Raw genomic sequence first — 23,453 nt, 5'->3', positions numbered from 1 at the left:
ATCAGAAAACAAAACTTTATATTTGAAACCAATTCAGCTTCTAATTAAGAGCAACCATGGTTACTGCTTCTGAAAAAAATTGCTATTTTCAGAGAGTGTCGTGGTTTCTGTGGAGTAGATTCAACATTTTATTTCCAAGAAATGAGAAACACAACATTTAATTTTGTTTAGCAAGTTTAATAACTCACTATTATTACAGGTTGGGGATCAAAATGAAGCGAATACTTCAGGGTAAAGAATCCAAATGACAGTAACTAGACCCAAAACAGAAGACCTCTGGGAATGTGAGGCAGATAAATCAGGCAGTTTCCAATCAAAATACTGGACTAGCAACTCACTGTCCCTTTCAAATTACATCTGAGAGGATAAGCCGTGGAAATCTACTCTCTACTTTCAGATGCTCCAGAGATTAGAAAATCTGAAAACTAAATGCCATGCGATGCATTCTCTGGGCACTTCATAAACATTTGTTGACTGACTGGCCAACTGAAAGCTGATGAAACGTATATTATGGTTCACTTGCTAAGAACTCCCCCCACTTCCTGATATTTGTGGGTAATTGCATTATGATCATGCGGGTGCCAGACACATAGCCTCAATTTCCTTCCTCCTCCACAGGGAATAGCAAAAAGGCCCAGGCAGAAAACACTACTTGGGCAGTGCCCTGCGGCGTTTTGCCTGAGACAAATTACTCAAGGTCCAACTCTGTGAGGGGGAACTTGGCAGCTTGATGCTTTAACTGCCCCGCTTCTGGCCCAGAAGGTGCTGAGGAGACCAGCCGCGGTGGGAGGTGGGTAATTTTATTTTCTAACCATCTGTGCATACAACATATGAAAACACAACAAAATCACCATATGGTGCTAAACTTTAAATATGTCATCAGACATTGTATGAGTTTAAGAAGAAACCGATCGGCACTGTGGTCTTTACTGACTCCTGAAAGAGAATAATTTATCTCCGGCTTCAAGTGGCCTCTGCTTAAACATCCAAACCTCAGGACTACCGTATTACTGCTATTATTAATTGGGTTACACTGGAAAATTGCATTATGGTTTTTAAAGAGTTTTCTCATTGATCATTGCACATGAACCTTGCAACAAATCTGTGAGGTAGGAGGTGGGTGGGAGGCCACTGCCACTGACTAAAGTCACAGATTCCTGATCAACTCATCACCCCCAAACCACCTCCCTCTCCACTTGCCAAGTCCACGTGTAATTTACTTATATGCCCAAGGCCTGGCCAACTTTGTGACTTTAGGTTTCCCCGAGAGAACTGTGATGATCATGGCCTCAGGCACATCTCCATTGACTACAACAAGAATGTGGGGGACCCCAATGATCTGCTTACACTCTTGTCTCATTTCTCTCCATTGCACAACTTATTTGCTGCTATAGGAGGAAACCAAAGTAAAAGCAACCTTGAACTTTCCAAATCATCATTCTTGTCCATTCTCAAACCCAAATTACAAACTGCGGTCTGGCAGGCTCACAAAATACAAGGACAAACCTTGTATTTGTACAAGGTTTGTACAAACCTGCTTTGTACAAGGACAAACAGACTGGGAGAAGACATTTGCACTGTATTTAACTAACAAAGAATCAATAATCCAGACTATATAAAGAACTATATGAGGGATTTCCCTGGTGGTGCAGTGGTTAAGAATCCACCTGCCAGTGCAGGGGACACGGGTTCGATCCCGGGTCCGGGAAGATCCCACACGCCGCAGAGCAACTAAGCCCACAAGCCACAACTTCTGAAGCCCACGTGCCGTAGAGCCCACACACCCTACAGCCCGTGCGCCACAACTACTGAGCCCATGCGCCACAACTACTGAAGCCCGTGCTGCAACCACTGAAGCCCGTGAGCCTAGAGCCCGTGCTCTGCAGCAAGAGAAGCCACTACAATGAGAAGTCCTCACACAGCAATGAAGAGTAGCCCCTGCTCACCTCAACTAGAGAAGGCCTGTGCACAGCAACTGAGACCCCCCCCCAAAAAAAGAACTATATGAACAGTAAGAACAATATGAAAAAGACAAACAACCCAAGAGGAACTTGGCAAATAATGTGAGCAAGCCAGTCAGAGAAGAGGAAACTTAAATAGATAAAAAACAGCTTCACTAGGACAGAACTCAGGAAAACGTAAATTAAAAACACAATTAGATGCCATTTCCCATATATCAAATTAGCAAAGATTTAAAAGCCTAACATTAGTGAGTATTGTCAAGGATGTAGGGCTATAGGAAATGCCATTCATTTCTGGTAGGAATATAAATTGGCACCAACATTTTGGAAAGCAATTCGGCAAGATATATTTATGCTGAGGAGTGTACACTCTATGACCCAGCAGTGCCACTTCTCCCACAGGCTAACAGTCAGGTGCAAGGATGTTCATTGGAACAAAAATCTAAAACAACCTAAAACTCTATCAATGTGAAAATGGATAATTAAATATTGTCATAATTATACAGCACTTATAATGGATGAACTAACTCTAGAGACATAGATTAAATCTTGAAACAAAATACTGACTGAAAAAACATGCAGAATATTAAGATGTCTTTTACATAAAATTTAAAACACACAATACTACACACAAGTGTGTATGTATCCATAAACCATACATAGAATAAAACCATGGAAACATGAAGGCAAAGGAGAGACACTAGCTTTTTTTTTAACTGAAGGACTGGAATCTGATTGTGGAGAGGCACAACTGTATCTGCAACATAGAAAAAAAAAAGCTGAGATTAACAAGATTAAATGGTAATATCTGTTATATCAGGATGGCGGGTCTGAGTATTTAGAATAATGTTCTCTGTAGTCCTGTGTTGGAAATGTTTATAATTTTTAAAAGTATCATATTTAAACTAAAGAGGATAGAGCCTACCTAGGGAAAGTGGATAGAGAAAAAAAAGAGAAGGCAGTCTAGAAAGGAATCTGAGGTAAGGTAGACAAATCCCTCGAAAAACACAAATTAAAACTGACACAGAAAAAAAAATCAGAAGATCTGAATAGCCTTATATCCATTAAAGAAATAGAACTGTAATTTAACTTCCCACAAAGAAAGCTCTAGGTCAAGATACCATCACTGGTGAATGCTATTGAACAATAAAGAAAGAAATAACACTAATAATACACAACACTTTCAGAAAATGGGAAGAAGGGAACATTTCCTAGCTTGTTTTATGAGGCTAGCATAAACCTGATATTAAATACAAAGACATTACAAGAAAAGAAAATTACAGGTCAGTGTCTTTCAGGCACATAGGGATATTGACAAATGAATACAGCAATATATACATTCAAAAAAGTACATCATGACCAAATGAAATTTGTCCTAGGAACACAATGTTGGTTTAATATTTTTAAAAAATCAATCAACATAATACATCACATTAACAGATTAAAGGAGAAAAACCATGTATTGTCTCAATAGATGCAGAAAAGGCATATAACAAAACTCAATACCCATTCATGATAAAAATTCTGAGCAAACTAGGAATACAGGGATAACCTCATTTCACTGCACTCTGCTTTACTGCACTTCACAGATACTGTGCTTTTTACAAATTGAAGGTTTGTGGCAACCCTTCGTTGAGCAAGTCTATTGGCACCATTTTTCCAACAGCATTATTTTTTAATAAGGTATGTACATTTTTTAAAAGACATAATGCTATCGCACACAACAAAACACAATATAATGTAAACATTACTTTTATATGCACTGGGACCAAAAAATTCCTGTGACTCACTTTATTGCGATATCCACTTTATTGCAGTGGTCTGGAACAAAACCCACACAATCCCTGAGGTCTGCCTTTAAAGCAGAACTTTGCAACCTGATAAGAGTATGCAAAGATGGAGTGGAGCAGGAAAACCTTGTGGAGTAAACTGGGAGGAAGAAACCAAGATGCAGCAAAAAAACCTGGAGAGTGGGGTCTCATGCCAAGAGCACAGTCTTTCACAGAGGGGGAAATGTTCTACTGTATTACATCCCACTGAGGTGAGACAGGATGACAGAGACACATCCAGGGAGGTCACTGGTGGCCTTGAAGAGAGCAGACTTGGTGCAAAGGTCACTCCACTTTTTACTTCTCATCTACTGTTCTTAGTGTGCCTTAGAATGACTTCCATATCTCCATTCAAGAATTAAGCAAATCAGGGGGCTTCCCTGGTGGCGCAGTGGTTAAGAATCCGCCTGCCAATGCAGAAGACACGGGTTCGATCCCTGGTCCGGGAAGATCCCACATGCCGTGAAGCAACTAAGCCCACACACCACAACTACTGAGCCTGTGCTCTAGAGCCCGCGAACCACAACTACTGAAGCCCGCATGCCTGGAGCCCGTGCTCCGCAACAAGAGAAGCCACCGCAATGAGAAGCCCACGCACCGCAACAAAGAGTAGCCCCCACTCTCTGCAACTAGAGAAAGCCCGCGCGCAACAACAAAGTCCCAGTGCAGCCAAAAATAAAATAAATAAATTAATTAAAAATAATAATAATAATAATAATAAAAAAAAGAATTAAGCAAATCAGGGACTTCCCTGGTGGTGCAGTGGATAAGACTCCGTGCTCCCAATACAGGGGGACTGGGTTCAATCCCCGGTCAGGGAACTAGATCCCACATGCATGCCGCAACTAAGAGTTCGCATGCCGCAACTAAGGAGCCCACGTGCTGCAACTAAGGAGCCAGCAAGCCGCAACTAAGGAGCCCACCTGCCACAACTAAGGAGACCACGTGCTACAACTAAAGAGCCGGTGAGCCACAACTAAGGAGACTAGCTGCCACAACTAAGGAGCTCACCTGCCGCAACTAAGACCCAGCACAACCAAATAAATAAATCTTAAAAAAAAAAAAAAAGAATTAAGCAAATCTACCAACAAATTAACAAATTATAGAAAAAGGCAAGCTTACTGAATTTTTCCTAGGCCTACTGACTGATTTTGAATCTAAGACTCCAATACTACTACACAATACAGTAGAAAGGCTGGTGTTTGGAAAAGCAGGTGCCCAAGGACTATGTACCGAATGAATTAATCAATACACATGTCAGACCTTGCTATTGCAGAGCAGATATTCCTTCCCTCCTTAGAGTGAGGATCACTGAACCTGACCTGAATCCCAATCCCTGGGACTAGTCCTGACATTGGGAAAGAAGGATTTTAAAACAACAGGAAGCTCAACAGGCTTTCACACTGTTCACCATTACAGAGATTTGCTTCTTTTTTGCCATTACCACTTAGAAATGGCTGGACAAGTTTTCACCATATTTGGCGGTTATTTTGGGGATGATCTGACTTAAATATGGGCTATGAAAATTAACAAGAAATTAATTTCAAGAGAGCCTGGAGGATACCCGCCCCCCTCCAAGATAGCTTATCATCTTAAAGACAGCAACTGAAACTGAGGAACAGAGGGAACCCTAGGTGCCTGCTGGTCACAATGACTAAGATACCATAAACCAAATAACAAAGAGTGGTTTCAGGAACCAACCGAGTCACAGGATAGATAATACAAATAGCAGGTGATGATCTGCAGTCTAGTTGCTTCTCAGAAGGCAACTCCATGCAGCAGGCCCCAAGCAGAAGAGAGCACAGATTCATTTATTAAATGAATTAGATTTCATTTCATTTATTAAATGACTTCCCAGAGTAAGTCAGATCAGTATAAATAATAATCATGGCTACCACTTATTAAGGGACTATTATGTGCCAGACACATGTACTATCTCATTTAACCCACACAACGACCCAGGAGGGAAGAATAATTATTATTATATTATTATCCCTATTTTAAAGACAAGGAGAGTGGGATTCACAGACATTAAATGACTTGTGCAGGGTCACTCAGTGAGAAAGTGGTACAGTGGGGTTCAAACCTGGGTTGCCCAGTCCCTGGGTCCAGCCTGACCTTGGGCTTCAGTTACTGTAAGGGACTCCATTTTGTCTTTTGGGCCTAAGCTGCCTACAAGGGTCCCAGTTATCTCTGGGCCTGGGGTTCTGCCTTGAGCTTTCTCTGTAACGTCTCATCCATCCAAGGGAATTAGAGTCCTACCTACATCCCCTCAACCACTTATCCACTAATGTACCATAAATGACAGTTTTGTTTTAAAAGCTTAATCTTCAGCAACTGGCCTGTACTCACTAATTGTCCAAAATAAGTTGGCCTAAGTAAAATAATAATAATAATAATAAATCTAGTTGAAGAAACACAGTTAGATACTATACTTCATGACAAGAGCCAATTTATTCTGCACCACCTCTTTCTAATAAACATTGCAGAAGTGATGGAAAGCAGTATCTGGGAAAAATAACACCTGGCATAGCCCAGGGAGACATCCCCTGTAGAAGGCAAATCTCTGAATCTGACAGTAAAAGTCATTAACTCTTCAAGTGACAAAGAGACATTATACCTTGACTTCCTTTTTATTTTTAGGAATACTTCTTGCTGCCAATGTCAGTTCAGCACAAATTTTCAAACCAATTATGACAATGGATTCATGTACCTTTCTAAAAGAAAATCTTGATAAAGAACTGGGAGGGGCAGATACCCTTTATATAGACCCTGAGAGGTTAATAATAGCAACAGCCAGTGGGAATGCCAGTAAACGTTTAACAATCAACTCTCTGGCAGAAAAAGCCCTGATTTGTAGACTTTGCTGATTTCCATGATGTAAATACTCCCACCATGGTGGATTACAAGCTACTAAGGTGACAAATAATTAACATGAAGTTGGGCAGACATGCGCACAGCTCTCAGGAGCTGCTACAAGCAGGCTCCAGCCCTCCACTGGCGATGCTAATATTTACTGGTTACATACTTATGCGCCAGCTATGTGCTAAGTGCTTCATAGTCATCCTCTTTCAATCCTTGTAACAGTCCAATGGGTAGGTAATATTTTATCCCCATTTTACAGATGAGAGAAAACTAGGTATTAGAGACGTTAATTTAGTAATTAGTCAAAAGTCGAATAGCTACTAAGTGTTAAGGGCTGGCATTCAAATGCTGGCCATCTGGTTCAATGGTCCATGCTCTCAGCCCCTCTTTGATCCTGCCTCTCTCTGTAAGGTGTTAAAGAAGCTGCTATGATCATTGCCACCTCATCTTACAGATGACGTGTTGGTAAAGAGTAGAGCGCAGGCTCTGGGGTAACTGGCAGTGGGGTAAAGGGGTCTACCCACAACAGACATGCAAGGGTTCTTCTCCTCCTCTCCCAGGAAATTTCACCTTGTCCTTCAAGGACAGATGCTCCCTCTTTAGCGGAGCCTTCCCCAACTCCCACAGAGCTGTTACTCCCCACATATTTTTTTGTTAGGAAAATTTTACTTTTTCCATTATAAAATAAATACATGCTCATTAGAGAATACAGAAAATATCAAATACAAGGAGAAAAATCTCTTGTGGCCCCACTTCCTACTCACAGCATTTGTTCCTCATTTCTACTATTGGATTCATTCCCCTGTTCAATGTTTGTCTATTTATGGATGTCAGCCCCACTGGACTGTGAACTCCTCCTGAGGAGATATCATGTGGTACCCACATTTGTAACCTCCTTCCACTGCATCCACACCCCACCTCCCTCCCTAGCACAACATCCAACACGCGGCTGCCCCCCAATTAATCTGGATGCTTTATTATGTCCTGCAATTCATGAGAGGAAACCCTGAGCTTTTCATGTTTATCTTCAAAGCTGTCCTAATCTTAACTAAGATTGGTTTTCTTCCTTTGTCCTACATTCTTATTGTCCTGAGTCGGGCAGGAAAGTGCTATTCCAGCAGGCATCTTGCCTTACCTGCATCCCTCTCATCTTCTGGAAGCGTGCAATGGTGTCGCTGATGGTGTACACACGTACGTGGCCCATGTGCAGCTTGCCGGAAGGATAAGGGAACATGGAAAGCACGTAAAACTTGGGCTTTGATTTCTAGGAAAGAATGACAAAAAAATGACAATGAGTATTTATTAAGCATTCACGGGGAAACCTGCATGCACATAATATTTTGGCATTTTACTCAAGGTAATAATTTAACATTTTTAAAAGTTTTCTTTTTAAAAAACCATTCCTATAAGGTAAACTGACAAAAATGCCTAATACCAAAATTCAAAGCCCTGGTTTAACCTAAAGAATGTCCAAAATAATGCCAAACAACCTCAAAGTCCTATTACCCATATGTATTTTTAAATCTGTCTTTTTCTCTTTTAAAAGCTTCTCTTTTAGGACAGCTATCTAGGTCTTAAAGAACTATATGTTTTTCCAAATGAAGCTCTGACACATATGTCCATATAATTCAAGGAAACAATGGTGAATCACAGAGATGTGACATGTCTAAAAATGCGGGCCCTCCCTAAATTCCCTGTAGCTGCGTGTAGACTTGGATTGAACAGTACGAGCAGGGTCCTCAGGCACCGGTTCAGGTCCCGGGTTTCTCTGCTGTATTGTGAGCTTATCTTTCAACAGAAAAAGTTGAAATGGGAAGGTAATGAGAAAATTTTAGCCAGGTTGCTATTTCCCAGGGGGTGATCTACAGGCAGCCTCAGGCCAGGGTTACACAACTCTCCAACTTCCAAAGACGCGGCTTCATCACGAGAAACACAGAAAAAAGGTAAATGCATTGGAACAGAATGAACACAGGGCAGGAGGTCCTCACTGGAACACTGACTTTTGGCACCTTAGTTCTTCCACAGTAAAATGGTGAATGCTGTCACGAGTTTGTGCACATGAGGGGACAAGGCTCCACAGGAAAGGTGGTATCATTTAATTGATTCCTTATTGGGGACCTATTGTTCAAGGGCAAGGACCATGTTTTAATCATCCCTCCCCCCCAACCCCACCTTCCCGGCTGCCCACCTCCCAGTTTAATAACTGTTGGATAAATGTTTGTCGGCCTTTGTGCTCTGAAGCCTGATAACAGGCCTCTGCAGAGCACTTATTACTGAAGGGCACTTTTCCCAGCACACTTCACCAATCCTGTCCAGGTGACAGGAATGTTCCCCCTATCCAACCTTAAATCCTCCCACTGGGGAGAAGGGGTGCCTCTGAAGAAAGGAAGACAACAGGTAACTGCTTCTGTTTAGTCACTAAGGGTCTGGACTGTCTGATGTTATCATTACTTTTTTGCCACCTTCTATTTTTCTCTTTCTGTCCTTACTCCCTTCTGTGAGCTCTACTAGAGTTCTTTAAGGCTTTGCTTCTCCAAAATTAATGAAAACAAATGCAAGACAGAATATTCATAACCATTCTTTTGGGTATGTGTGTGGGGAGGTATTTCTTGGTAAGTATTTGCATGACTGATAATTGACAGCCAACTGTAATCAGGGGAACAGAAGAAACCAGAAATCAGATTCTTTCCAAATCTCATTCGACCCCTTGCTTTACACTTTCTTCAGCAAAGAAGTTAAACAAATCTTTAGCAGGGCCCCTAAAGGGTGGCAAAACAGACCAGAGTGGCACTTTTCTCTGTACTGCCCATCTTCTGGAAATTACCAACTGAGTGAGTGGTAAGTAAAGCTGCCTGAAGGAAGAGAAGGGAAAAGTGAATAAATAAGAAGTTTGGATAATACATAAACTTGGAAATCTGGAATACTGAAGTAACAGCTGCTATTGATTTCTAGAAACGGATGGAAAGCCCCACATTGACCATGTACTTTAATGTGGATCCATAACTCTTAGGAAAACCTCAGGAGAATGAGAGAGGACTTGAGATTCAGGAGTTAGTGGGGACTCAGGACTTTCCTTCTTTAAGAAGGCAAGTGACAGACAATCCTCTCAGCTTGTAAACAAATCCCTCAAAGGAAGTACAAGACCTCGTTCTGATACTTGGTGCAGAATAGGAAATAAGCAGACTATCCACTCGATTCAAACATTACTCATTGCAATGGATTAGGCCTACTGCCTTTCCTTTGGGAATTTTTAGGGACATGGGAAAACAGCTGTTACAGAGTTCTTTGGGACCTGAAAAAAACAATAAAATCCTTGATATAAACTATCTCTAGTTTTTCACTTTAAAGTTTTTACATTAAACCTACTTTTTATTATAATCACTTTGTTTTTATTATAGTGACATATATATTAAAATTATGTTTATTTAACAATGTTGCCCCAAACATTTTCCACATATAGCTTCTTCATTAACATCTCCATTTTGTATGTCTATCCAACAAAGATTAAATTTATAGCAAAATCGAGGGATTCATTATATACTAGCTAAGCCAAACTACAAAACTGAGTTTACAGAATATATATAGAAAAGTATTGGACTTCCCTGGTGGCACAGTGGTTAAGAATCCACCTGCCAATGCAGGGGACACAGGTTAGAGCCCTAGTCAGGGAAGATCCCACATGCCACGGAACAACTAAGCCCGTGTGCCACAACTACTGAGCCTGCACTCTAGAGCCCGTGAGCCACAATTACTGAGCCTGCACACCACAACTACTGAAGCCCGCGCGCCTAAAGCCCGTGCTCCGCAACAAGAGAAGCCACCTCAATAAGAAGCCCGCGCACCGCAACGAAGAGTAGCCCCCGCTCGTTGCAACTAGAGAAAGCCTGCACGCAGCAACGAAGACCCAACACAGCCAAAAATTAATTAATTAATTAATTAATTTTTAAAAAAAAGAAAAGTATTGCTAGCAAAGTCTTTACTATTCATGAATATTTTTATTTATTGCAGAAAAGGTATTCAGCTTATTGCCTGCCCCTGCCTTTTGCTTTTCTGTGTGAATTAAGTCATTTTCCTCTGTGACAATGAAATAAGTCCTATCTCTGGGAGTGGAAAGAAGGAATTATGGGAATTTATACTATAATTGAGTAGGAATCTGATTGAAAGGGAAATTTTCATAATTATATAAAAGTGTAAGAATTTAAGCCTTTAAAAGAAATTAAGATTGGAAGCGATGGAAAAAGGATGGTTTTTATAAGTGGGTCCTATTATTTTTGTCAGCTTCTAACATCAAGAGAAAGATAACTTCTGCCTCTTTATAGATCATGCTCTGAAGCTGTCGCTGAGTCTAGAGGATGGAGGGGGAAGGACCACTCAATAGGAGCCTGCAGCCTGGGATCTGGTCGAGCTTTGACACTAGCTGTGAGACCTTAGGCAAATTCCTTTGTCTTTCTGGGCTCGGTTTACAATCTATAAATCAAAGGCAAGGCAAAAGAAGGTTCCTGGTGAAAGCATGAGCTCAGAAATCAAACGTGTCTGGGTTTGAGTTCTGGGCTCTGCCACAAGTGAGTTGTGCATCTCAACAATTTAACAAACCTCCCTCTGAGCCTGTTTTCTTACCCCCAAAATGAGGATAATACTACCTACCCCCAGGGTTGTTTCAGGATTTAAATGAGATAATAAATGGAAAGATGGTGGCTGACATAGTAAAATGCTCATTAAATGGAAGTTCTTTTTATAACGATGATTATGATGATGATGGCAAAATATTCAACTTCTAGAAACTCATTCAGGTGGATTTCAAATGTAGCTAATACCAGAGGGAGGTTGATCATAGATGCTTCAAAATCCACCAGCATCTAGTCATATTCTCATTCCTGACAAAGACACATGACACATTTTTATCCTCTTTCAGTTTATAAAATGGGTTCAGTCATATTTTCTCATTTGATTTTCAAAGCAATTCTGTGAGATAAACAATGCAAAGAATCTGAGGCTCAAAGAGGTTAAACGATGCTGATGAGATCACACTGATTTGGGGGCAGAACCAGTATTACTGCCCAAGCTCCCGATCCAGTGCTCTCTCCACTTTGCTATTCCCTGATTCAAACCCTCATAGAATGCCACCAGGGGATCACCCAAAATGTCCCTCAAGCTATTTACCCAACTAGTGAAACACAGTTTATTTTGATCCATTTAGTTTTTTACACAACCATATGCTTAAGAATGCAATGTCACAAGAACAAAAAGCTACAACTTCAAAATGTTTGGAAGTGACTAAATCTAAACCAAAAGTAAAAAGAAAAAAAGCTAATTTTATGCTCCTCATTGAGAATTAAACTGCTCCCTAAGGTCTGCTTCCAAAATACATTTAGTTACATTAGTCTGGTCATGTTGCCATGAAGAATTTTCACTTCCTAATGAGGTAAAAGTCAAGCTTTTATTGTATAATTATGCATTATATTTAAACCTTGCTTTTTATCATTTCACGTGTTACACACTACATCTCTTAAATACCAGATTTTCTTTGTAACTAATGCCAAAAACCATCCTTCAGTTGAATACAAATATCTACCCACCCCCATTTTTCACAATGATCAATCTCATAGAAAGAATGAGTCTGATAAGAGTGGAGAATCAGGAAAGGCGATTCAAGCACAGTGTGGTCTTGTGCAGATATATATTTACTCAACTGCTTGCCTTTGGCCTAATCTCTTTAATTAAACATAGAGGGTCAGTATTATTTGACTGGTAACTATTATGAAAGGATGGTCAGAATTTAAGAGTAAAACTTTATTTTATAGTGCTGTGCTCTGATCAGATTCAACATTTCATGTAACAAATCACATCTTCCATTTGTCATTTTGACCAATATCGTAAGGTAAGGGTTACTGCATCCAAGACTGATCCCCAGCAGGTTGGCCTCCCAGAGAAGGAGTTGGCCTCCAGCAGAGCACTCCATGGAAATTGGCTACAGCCAAGTGCTTAAGACAATTAATTCAGGTAGAGCGCTGAAACTCTGGTGCAGACAGACCAGAAGCCAAGGGTCCACTAACTTATATAGTTGCGACCATGAGGTTGGACCCCAGTCCCAGATCACACCTGGGAAGGGCTGGTACCTCCCAAGCCATGATGGCCGAATAGGGTTGGAGGTCAACGTCATGGGAGGGGAGAGGGAGGTACTTCTCAGAATATGCAGGAGCTTAAAAGTTCCACAGCTGAGGGCCCCAGGTGCCTCTCCTAGAGTCTCCTATGTGACCCTGCTGGATCCCTGTGTGCTGCCCCACCATGCAGTGGACCACAGAGGACCTGACATCTGCTGTGGCTCCTGTCTTGATGAGTTTCCCCAGTAAATGCTGCTCCAGAATGCCCAGTGTGGCACCATTTGCATGCACCTTGTTTGTATGTGCACCACACTGAAACTCCTCCAAGCACCATCCTGGTCTCATCCCAGTTACCCCTCACAAGCATCCTGGGAAGCAGGTGGGCACTACTATTAATACTGCCCATTTTAGATTAAAAAAAGTTGAAGCCCTGAGAGATTCAGAAATTTGGTTCAAGGTCACACACTCAATAACTTATTTGAATTCAGGCAGTCTCACCCCGGTCCAAGCCCTTAGTCCCTCTTCTCTACCCTTTCAGCGTCTCTTAGAATACTCACGGGACTTCCTTGGTGGCGCAGTGGATAAGACTTCAAGTTCCCAGTGCAGGGGGCCCGGGTTCGATCCCTGTTCAGGGAACTAGATCCCACATGCATGCAGCAACTAAGAGTTCCCATGCCACAATTAAGAAGCCCACCTGCCGCAACTAAGACCTGGTGCAACCAAAATATATATACATATATATAAAAGAATACTCACATCAGCTTCTGCCATTTTGGAGGCCTGTTCTTTTATTCGTTGATGCCACCATTTCTCCACATCCTTTCTTGTCTGCAGCGTATACTCTTTGGTCCACTTTCCCGTGGCACTGTAAATACCTCTGGAACATCCTGGAATCACTCTCCTTCCCCATTTGATGACATCTGGACCATCATTTAGCTGCCTTTTCAGAAGAGAGGCATATAAACCCAGCCTCTGCCAAGAAGGAGCCATTCTTCAAAAGGAGGGAAGGCCCTGAAAGAGAGGGCAGAAAGCACACGTGTGAGCCGCCCGGAACCTCCCCGAGCTCATCCTTCCATTCAGCACAGCCAGCGCTCCCTGCCCGTCCACACGCTTTCCTCTTATTCTGATGACTTCTTTCCCTGAAAAGAATACTTTAGAAGTGCAATTGAGCTAAACACAAACCTCTTAATTGGAAAATATTAAAGGTGTTCGATGCTCCCAAACAACAAAGATACAAAAGCCCCATAGGAACAAAAGGAGACCACCACCTGGGCCAGCTCCTGCTGCAACCTCACAGCTTGCCTGCGTGGGAAGCAGCAGAGCCACCTCTGGCCCTCGCCTTTAGGCCAGCCCAGGGTCTGTACAGGAGGCTTTACTTCCCATTGTCCAGGCTTCAGAAGAGCTCTAAGCACATCTGGGCTTGGCCTTAGGCTCAAGTATCAGAAGAGATCTGAACACAGGTCTCCCAGGAAGATTGGAGACTCTGAGCTAAGATTAGCATTCTTCATACATACTACAAGTTAAGTATACTCAGTAGGCTGAGCCAGGAAATAAATTATTTAGAAGACTGCTTATTCATTTAGTTCTTCATTCACCTATCAAATATTTATTGAGTGTCACTAGGTCCACACACTATTCTAGGCACTGGGGATAGAGCAGTGAACAAAAACAAAGTCCCTTCTTTCATGGCACTTATATACTAGTAGAAAAAAGCAGATAAGAAACAAACAAATAAATATATAACATGTGTAACAGTGATGAGTGTTATGGTTTTCTGGAATACAACCCACAGGTTGGGGCCCACTAAGACATCTAGCTGCGAATCAAAATTCAACTTTAATGTTTTATTGGTTTCCTCCAAAGGTGAATTCCAGAAATGACCTCATAGAAGAAGTTTCATGTTTTATCACTGTGTTAAAGCCTAAGGTGACAGTTCATCAAATATTTAAGATTTATGACTAAATAGCCTAAACTTTCTGCCTTCCTGCATAACAGCATTAGCTATAGTGCAGAAACAGACAAAAACAGACCTTTCAAAACCAGAGAGAAATGAAGGAAGAAACTGGCACTCTGAGCTGGCATTAATTCTTTTTTGTTTTGTTTTGATTTGATTTGAATTTTATTTTATTTATTATTATTTTTTATACCACAGGTTCTTATTAGTTATCTATTTTATACATATTAGTGTATATATGTCAATCCCAATCTCCCAGTTCATCACCTCCCCCCACCCCCCGCTTTCCCCCCTTGGTGTCCATACGTTTGTTCTCTACATCTGTGTCTCTATTTCTAAGCTGGCATTAATTCTTGATCCTCTCAAAAGTTTTGTTTCGATGCTGGTTAGCCATTGTGAAAAAAGAAATACCAAGGAGTGCAGACAGATCACCAATATGAGCAATATGAAGGAAGGAATTTAAGTTCACTTAAAATTCTAATCCTGTCTCTATAACTTACTTATACTATGCACTAAATTATAAAAAACGTATAACAACATTCCCTGTCTACATAACAGTAAGCTTTCTAAAAATGTTTACATAATACCTGGCTCACTAATAACCTTTCCTGTACATAAATCAATGGTATAGACTAGAGAATTCTGAAACTGATCCGGGTATTTTAAAGAACTTAAAGTTCATAAAGCAAAAAGCACAAATAGATTAGAAAGTGATCGACTATTCAATGAATGGGGGGCCGATTCAAATTAGAGCCCCACCTCAAACCAAAAAGCAGAGTAAATCCCACATAGATTAAAGAATTTTTTAAAATACCATAAAACAAGAAAAAACATAGATGAGTATGTACTAATTCTGTAAAAGGTGCAGGATGTTCTGTCCTAAGCATAAAAGCAATGGAAGATTTCATAAAGGAAAATATTAATAAAACTCTCTAAAAAATGTAAAATACCTGCATATCAAAACCACCACGAACAACATTAGAAAGCAAACAACAAGCTGAGAGAAAACTGCCAAAACTACAACAAAAGATTACCCTTCTCTATAAAGAGTTCACTTATGAGAAGAGAAACAGTAACAACCTAATTTTAAAAATTGGGGAAGGAGAAAAGAGGAAATACAAATTGGCTAACAAATACCTGAAAAAGAATGACTTTACAACTAATCAAAGAAATGCAAATTAAAACAACAAGGAAATATTTTGCTTATCAGATTGGCAAAAACCTGTTATAAAAAGAAATGTGCACTCTTATACACTGCTGGTGAAATGCAAACTGATTCCAACTCCCTGGGGAGCAATCTGGTAATATATGTGTCAAGACCCTTTAAGAAAAGTCCACACCCTTTATGTTAGGGGAACTCAGCCATAAGTGCACTCAGGGCTATGATTTACTGCAGCCCTGGAGCTCAGTCCAGTTCCCTTTCTTTACATCCCAGGCCCTGCTCTGGGACACTCCACCACCGAAGCCCTGATGGACACTGCCTCTTCCTGATAAGGAGCAGCCATTTTATTAGAGGACCATGCCCCTACCATGAATGTGAAAGGTGTGATTCATATCTTGTGTTATGATCAACTTGGCCCTTTTCTTCCTTAGCTCTGTCACATCCAGTTCCTTGCCTAGATGTTTGGAATCTTGTCTCTTCTTCCACATCCTTCCAAAGCATCAATCCCCATTACTCCACTCCTCTTTAAGAGTCAGCCCTGATCTCAACCTCACTTAGAGCTTAAGGTTAAGTTTTTTGAGAATGGTGGGGGTAGCGGCCTGTGACCATAGAGGGAGGGGCCTGAGAACTGGACCCAAAATGACAATCATATACGGACAGAGAAACCTAGCAGAGTAGGAAAAAAAGGGCAAAGAAACAGAACACAGAGAAGCACACGAGAGCATTAGTGTGCGCCCAAAAGAAAGTGTGCGAGAATATACCTGGGAAATTAATCTTAAAGGAGCTAAGTTATGTGCAAAAACAACAAAAAAAAACCCCAACTAATTCTCTATGTGATCTCAGGGAAATTACTTCTTGCCTGGAAAATCAGCTTCTCCTTAAGATAAAGGGGTAAATCCAGATGATCTCTGAGGAACTTAGAGCCCTAACATGCTGTGACAATGATCTGTGGGTCACAGAGATGATGTGGGCCAATGGATGTCCTTCGAGTCTAAAGCCTCAGCCCCGGGAGCAAAGATCCAGGGACCAACCGGGGTAGTGGAGCGGTGGAGAGAGGGAATTGAGTACAAAACTATGCGTACATATGCGTTTTTCTGGGAAAGGGTCCAGACCTATCAACAGAGTCGGTGGCTCAAAGAGTCTGAAGATCTTAATCTCAGAAACTTTTCCAGCTGGGAAACTGCACAGCTCCGAGACCACCAAACCCAGCCCGCACTTTCCCTTCCGGCTCCCGGCAAGTCGAAATCTACCAATCCGGGTAGAGGGGAGATCAGGCCTCGTCTCTTGCCCCTATGAGCCCGGGTCACGGGTTTACCTGCTCACAGGCTCTGGCCTGCGCCTCCTTACGCCTCGGTTCCCACCTTAGGCGAACACGGCACGGCCAGTCACCACGGGCGCCGCCATGTTGGCAGAACAACAACTTTATCGATGGCGGCCACTGCAGACACAGACAGGCGGGGGCGGAGCCGAAGGAGTAAGGGCGCGGCCTGGTCCCGACTCCCGGCATTCCTTGAGGCCGGGGCCGCTGGGCGGCTGTCGCAGGTTCTGCTCTTCGGTCACTGGCACCGCCCCCTGGCCCCAAGCCCCGCCCTTGGGCCCAGACCTCCACCCTGCGTCTGGCGGCTGCAAAACTCTGGACACCCAATGATCGAATTCTTAACAATTGTAGCAGGCGTGTGAAAGCCATCAGTTTAGTGTCCCTAGGCGGCACGTGGTGTAAAGACCACTGGAGGAATCCCGAGGCCACGGTTCGAAGTACATCGTAGTTACAGCCTCCTCCTCCTCTCTCAACCTCTTGATCCTTAATGGACCACATGATGGTTAAGCCATCTTCCACTATATCCGTGGTCTAGCTCTGGGAGGGGAATTACCAGCCCAAAGTCGGAGGTAAAGTGTGCTTTCCTCACCTGATACTTGGGCTGGGAGTCAGGAAAGCGTGATGCCTGACCACCCACTTTCCTAGAAGAGTTTATGTATTCCACCCTGTAACCTCCCCATCCCTGGCAAGTATTTCTTGCTATAAATAAATAAATGAATGAATCAATGAATGAATTGCAAAGAACAGCGGGGTTAAAGTATAATTTTCAAAAACGTAAAACCTGTTTAAAGGAGATTTAGAAGAACACATATATATGGGCAATCAGGAATACTGAAAGAAATCTGCTACTTGTGCAAAACTGGTTGATATCATGTAGGACTAGAAAAAGTAATGTTTGAGAGCTATCTTTTTCTACAGGGCTGAAATCACTTGTACCGCTATCAAACAAAATTCATCCCATTATTCTGTATTCTACATCTATAGTCTATATCTTAGCTTTTACAGAGCTGGACAATAGAAGACAAGCAAATGTGCATACCCCACAGCACCAGATAATCCCCAGACCAGTACTCCACCCACACACTAATCTCTCACCAATTTCCAAGTCTTTAACAAAGTTTCCTGACAGTTCGAAATCCAAATACTTTGTTATTCAGTGTACACTTCAGACCAGCATCAGCTTCACTTGGGAATTTGCTAGAAATATAGAACCTCAGGCCTCACCCCAGTCCTGCTGAATTGGACTCTGCATTTTAACAAACCTCTAGGGAATTCTTAGGCACGCTGAAGTTTGAGACTCACTGTCTTAGAATGTGAGAGTTAGAAAGGATCTTGAGAATACTCTAGTCCAGCCGGCTCATCTTACAGATGAATAAACTGAGGCCCAATGGAGCTGTCTAGCTCAAGATCACAGCAAATTAATACAGTCATCCCAAGGTATCCCAGGGGGACGGGGTCCAGGACCCCTTGAGGATATCAAAATCCAAGGATGTTCAAGTCCCTTCTTAAAATGGTGTAATATTTGCATATAACCTATGCATATCCTCTTGTACACTTTAAACCATCTCTAGATTATAATACCTATTACAATGTAAATGCTATGTAAATAGTTGCCAGTGTACAGGAAATTCAAGTTTTGCTTTTTGGAACTTTCTGGAATTTGGGGGGGAATATTTCCCATCTGTGGTTGGTTGAATCCACTGATGTAGAACCCGTGGGTACAGAGGGCTGACTGTAAAAGATTTGGTATTCAAAACTGGGTCTCTAACCTGCTAAAATAGTGCCCTTCCCAAAGTGCAGAATGAAAGATCATTAGTTGAGACAACTTCCAGGCCAATTCTCTCATTTCGAAGATGAGGACACTGAGGCCCAGAGATTGGCTACAGCTTGCCTGAGGTCACACAGCTAGTTGATGGCAGAGTCAGGATTCCCATCCAGGTCTCCTGATCTCTCCACCCCTGAAACCAGATGCTTAATTTAAATTGACACCATGGAAGCACTGACTCTCATATCAACATACCACACAAAGTAATTCAATCTTCAAGGACTTCATGCTGTATGCACATATAACTAGGGTGCCCTTTCTCTAATTTACCCAAAACACTAAATTCTAAGTAGCCTCTACCCTTATTTTGATTCAAAATATCTCTTTCCTCTTATGAATTAAAGTTAACATTGACATTTCTAGGAGATTATTTCAAATAGAATTTTTCTAAAAGTTCACTTGCTTTACTGGAAAGTTGCTATTTTTACATCAAAGAAGACATAGCATGAAAGTAAATTTCTTTTACTCTTAAAGAGCTTGCTACAGAGATACATTATTAAATGAAAGAGACAAGTTGCTGGGCTGTGTAAAATGTTATCCCATTTTTGATTTTTTAAAAAGGAAAGGAAATAAATGAAATACATGTGTTAGTATATGCATGGAAAGAAATCTAGAAAAATATGTCTCATACTATTTATTTCCTGTGATGATCTCCAGGGACAGTGGGGTTCTATGGGGCTTTCTATTCATGATAGTTTTCTATGTTACTTTTGCTTTTTCTATTAGCTTGTGTGGTAGGCTGAATAATGGTCCCCAAAGATATCTAGGTCCTAATCCCTGGAACCTGTGAATATTATTTTATACGGCAAAAGATACTTTGCAATGTGATTAAATTAAACATCTTGAGATGAGATTATCCTGGGTTATCCTGGTACGTCCTAAATGCAATGACAGAGAGAGGCAGAGGGAAATTTGAGACAGAAGAAGAGGCAATGTGACCACTGAACAAGATGCTGCCCTGATGGTTTAGAAGATGAAGGAAGGACCATGAGCAAAGGAAAGCAAGGAATGCAGCTCTAGAAGATGAAAAAGACAAGAATATAGATTTTCCCATATGATCCAGCAATTCCATTTCTGGTTAGATACCCAAAAGAACTGAAAACAGGATCTTAAAGAGATACTTGCACACCCATGTCATAGAGGCATCGTTCACAATAATCAAAAGGTGGAAGCAACGCAAGTGTCCATCAAGGGATGAATGGATAAACAAAACATGGTACATAAATACAGTGGAATATTATTCAGCCTTAAAAGGAAGGAAATTCTGACACATGCTACAACATGGACAAACCTTGAAGACATGCTAAGTGAAACAGTCACAAAAGGACAAGTATTATATGATTCCTCTTGTATGAGGTACCTAGAGTAGCCAAAGTCATAGTGACAGAAAGTAGAGTTGTGGTTGCTCAGGGGCTAGGAGGAGGGGGAATGGGGAGTCATTGTTTAACATGTACAAAGTTTCAGTCTGGGAAGATGAAAAGGTCCAGAGATGAATGATGGTGAATGCAGAGCCGTGTGGATGTATGTAATGCCACTGAGCTGTACACTTAAAAATGGTTGAGATGGTAATTTTAAAAAAATTATTTATTTATTTATTTTTGGCTGTGTTGGGTTTTCGTTGCTGCACACAGGCTTTCTCTAGTTGTGGCGAGTGGGGGCTACTCTTCGTTGTGGTGCACGGGCTTCTCCTTGCGGTGGCTTCTCTTGTTGCAGAGCATGGGCTCTAGGCGTGCGGGCTTCAGTAGTTGTGGCACGCGGGCTCTAGAGCACAGGCTCGGTTGTTGTGGCGCACGGGCTTAGTTGCTCCACAACATGTGGGATCTTCCTGGACCAGGGATCGAACCCGTGTCCCCTGCATTAGCAGGCAGATTCTTATCCACTGCGCCACCAGGGAAGTCCCGAGATGGTAAATTTTATGATTATTTTACCACAATTAAAAAAAAAAAGGGGGCTTCCCTGGTGGCGCAGTGGTTGAGGGTCTGCCTGCCAGTGCAGGGGACGCGGGTTCGGGCCCTGGTCTGGGAGGGTCCCACATGCCGCGGAGCGGCTGGGCCCGTGGGCCACGGCTGCTGGGCCTGCGTGTCTGGAGCCTGTGCTCCGCGGCGGGAGGGGCCGCGATGGTGAGAGGCCCGTGCACCGCGATGGGGAGTGGTCCCCGCTTGCCGCAACTGGAGGGAGCCCTCGCACAGAAAATGAAGACCCAACACAGCCAAAAATAAATAAATAAAAAATAATAATAAATAATTAAAAATAAAAAAAATAAAAAAAATAAAAAAAAGGAAAGAAAACAGATCCTTTCCTAGAACCTCCCAGAAGGGAGTGGACTTCTGTTGACACCTTGATTTTGGCCCAGTAAAACTGATCATGGATTTCTGACATCCAGAACTATAAGAAAATAAGTGTGTATTGTTTTAAGCCACCGAGTGTGTGGTAATTTGTGTACTATTCAGCTTCTATGACTTTGTATACAGAAAAAGATTAAGAAGACTTTTTATTAAATAGAGTGATGCCCATCACCATTTGTTTGATTTCATCTTTATAGGGCATTGTATGTTATTAACATTCTAATTTATGGATCTTCAGAAAGGTTCTTTACATGGCACCCTCTCATCAAAGGAGCCTAGCTCTCCAGAGTCTCACCCAAACATTATTTGTCTCCTTTGGCCAGGACTCAACTTGAAGAACAGGTCAGGGTCAAACATGCCAGATACCACAAATAATCCTTAAAGAGAAGGAGAGCCTTCTTTCACACTTGATTAAGCACTGCTAATAGCCGTGATAGTGGACATCCTTGTCTTACTCCATTGGTCCCTCACTTGGATTGGGGTTGCTTCTAATGTTCTACCTTAACGTATGATGCTTACTTTAAGTTTTTGGTAAATACTCTTTGTGGTATCCCACCTCCAAGATACCACCAGTACCACTGATAACCCCACCTCCTGGTCTTCACACCCTTGTGTATCCCCTCCCATGTTATACTGGGCTGGGTTAGTATGACCAATAGAATACAGCAGAAATAACTCTATATACCTAAACTTTCCACATTAGGTTGTAAAAGACACTGCAGCTCCCATCTTGGTGTGTGTGTTTGTTGCATCACTCACTCAGGTGATGGAGTATGAGGGAGTATGTCATGAGCAAGGCTATAAAGAGAGCTAGGGACTTCCGTGGTGGTCCGGTGGTTAAGACTCCATGCTTCCACTGTAGGGGGCGTGGGTTCGATCCCTGGTCGGGGAACTAAGATCCAGCATGCTGTGTGGAGTGGCACGGCCAAAAAGAAAAGAGAGAGCTACATGGTGAGGAACTGAGGTCATCTGCCAGCAGCCAGGTCAGTGTGCTTGGAAACAGTTCCTCCAGTCCAGTCAGGTCTTCTAAGACTGCAGCCCCAGGCAACAACTTCACTGAAACAGCAGGAGAGACCCTGAGGAGGAACCCCAGCTAAGTCACTCTCAGAAGCTGCATGAGATAGAACATGTTTGTAGTTTTAAGCTGCTATGCTTTGGGATAATTTTTCTCAGCAACAGATAACGAATGCACTCTTTATCACATCCGGAGAGCTTCCTTCTAATACCCGGTCTAGGATCCAGTCCAGGGTATACCCTGCATTGAGATACAATTCTTCTTTGTCTCCTCCCATCTGGGACAGCTCCTCCATCTTTATTTGCTTTATTATGACCTTGACACTTCTGAAGAGTTCCAGTCAGGTATTTTGTAGAATGTCCCTCCTGATTTAATTCATGATTTGTATATGGGGCAGACATGCCACAGAAGTGAAGGCTGAGCCCTTCTTGGTGCATTTTTTAAAAGGAATAGGAAATGCATGAACATGTTTGTAAGGGGGTGGAGATGGTAAAGTCAAAGGAGAAATCAGTGCCGGACATGGAAGGAATAACCGAAAGAGGGAAGCCTGAAGAAGTGAGAGGGGGCAGGATGCCCAGCTCACAGAGGTGGACTTCCACATTTTACTCACTGTATTAGAACACTGAAGTTTTTAACAACACACATGTATTACTTTTGTGATTAAAAAATGAAAAAGACATTTTTTTAAACTCTAGGCTCAATCTTGTTTCAGAAATTATACTACCTTTTCCCCCCATATTGTAAGAGGCTTCTATAGCGTGGAGACTTGCAAATTTTACTTTTCTTCCAACGTATTTACTCATGTTTACGCCTTTAACAGCCGGCATTCGATCTTTAGCCTGAACCATTGCACATCTCCCATCCCTGTGTCTCCCCCTCCAGCTTCCCGGCATCCTTCTCTGCATGCTTCCTCTGCCTTGGTTTTCACTATAAGAGCCAGGCCCTGCATCAGGAAATGGGTGGACAAGGATGAAGAAAACAGGCTTCTCTGACCTCAGGGAGACTCTCATATTCAAATTGTTTCTCTCGTTCTCTCTGCCTGGGTGTCCCTGCCTTTCCTCCCAACTGTGTGCCTTTC

At 42.1% G+C, this 23,453-nt stretch overlaps 1 protein-coding gene across 2 annotated transcripts in view; it reads right to left on the bottom strand.

Moving 5' to 3' along the window:
* Positions 1-23,453, bottom strand: part of LARS2 (leucyl-tRNA synthetase 2, mitochondrial) — a 275,856-nt gene that overhangs the window by 148,492 nt on the left and 103,911 nt on the right. The window contains exons 1-3 of one of the 2 annotated variants that reach the window (XM_061196627.1): positions 17,188-17,294; positions 13,513-13,767; positions 7,791-7,919 (exon numbers count right to left, since the gene is read on the bottom strand). In XM_061196627.1, coding sequence (XP_061052610.1) covers positions 7,791-7,919; positions 13,513-13,746 — 363 coding nt within the window. In that variant the 5' untranslated portion in view covers positions 13,747-13,767; positions 17,188-17,294. Of the gene's footprint in view, positions 1-7,790; positions 7,920-13,512; positions 13,768-17,187; positions 17,295-23,453 lie in introns of those variants that run through there. The other variant, XM_061196628.1, reaches the window with a different exon arrangement.

This window comes from Eubalaena glacialis, chromosome 7 (assembly GCF_028564815.1).
Source record: "Eubalaena glacialis isolate mEubGla1 chromosome 7, mEubGla1.1.hap2.+ XY, whole genome shotgun sequence".
In the NCBI taxonomy this organism is placed as follows: domain Eukaryota; kingdom Metazoa; phylum Chordata; class Mammalia; order Artiodactyla; family Balaenidae; genus Eubalaena; species Eubalaena glacialis.
This window is presented reverse-complemented; position numbering and strand designations above follow the sequence as displayed.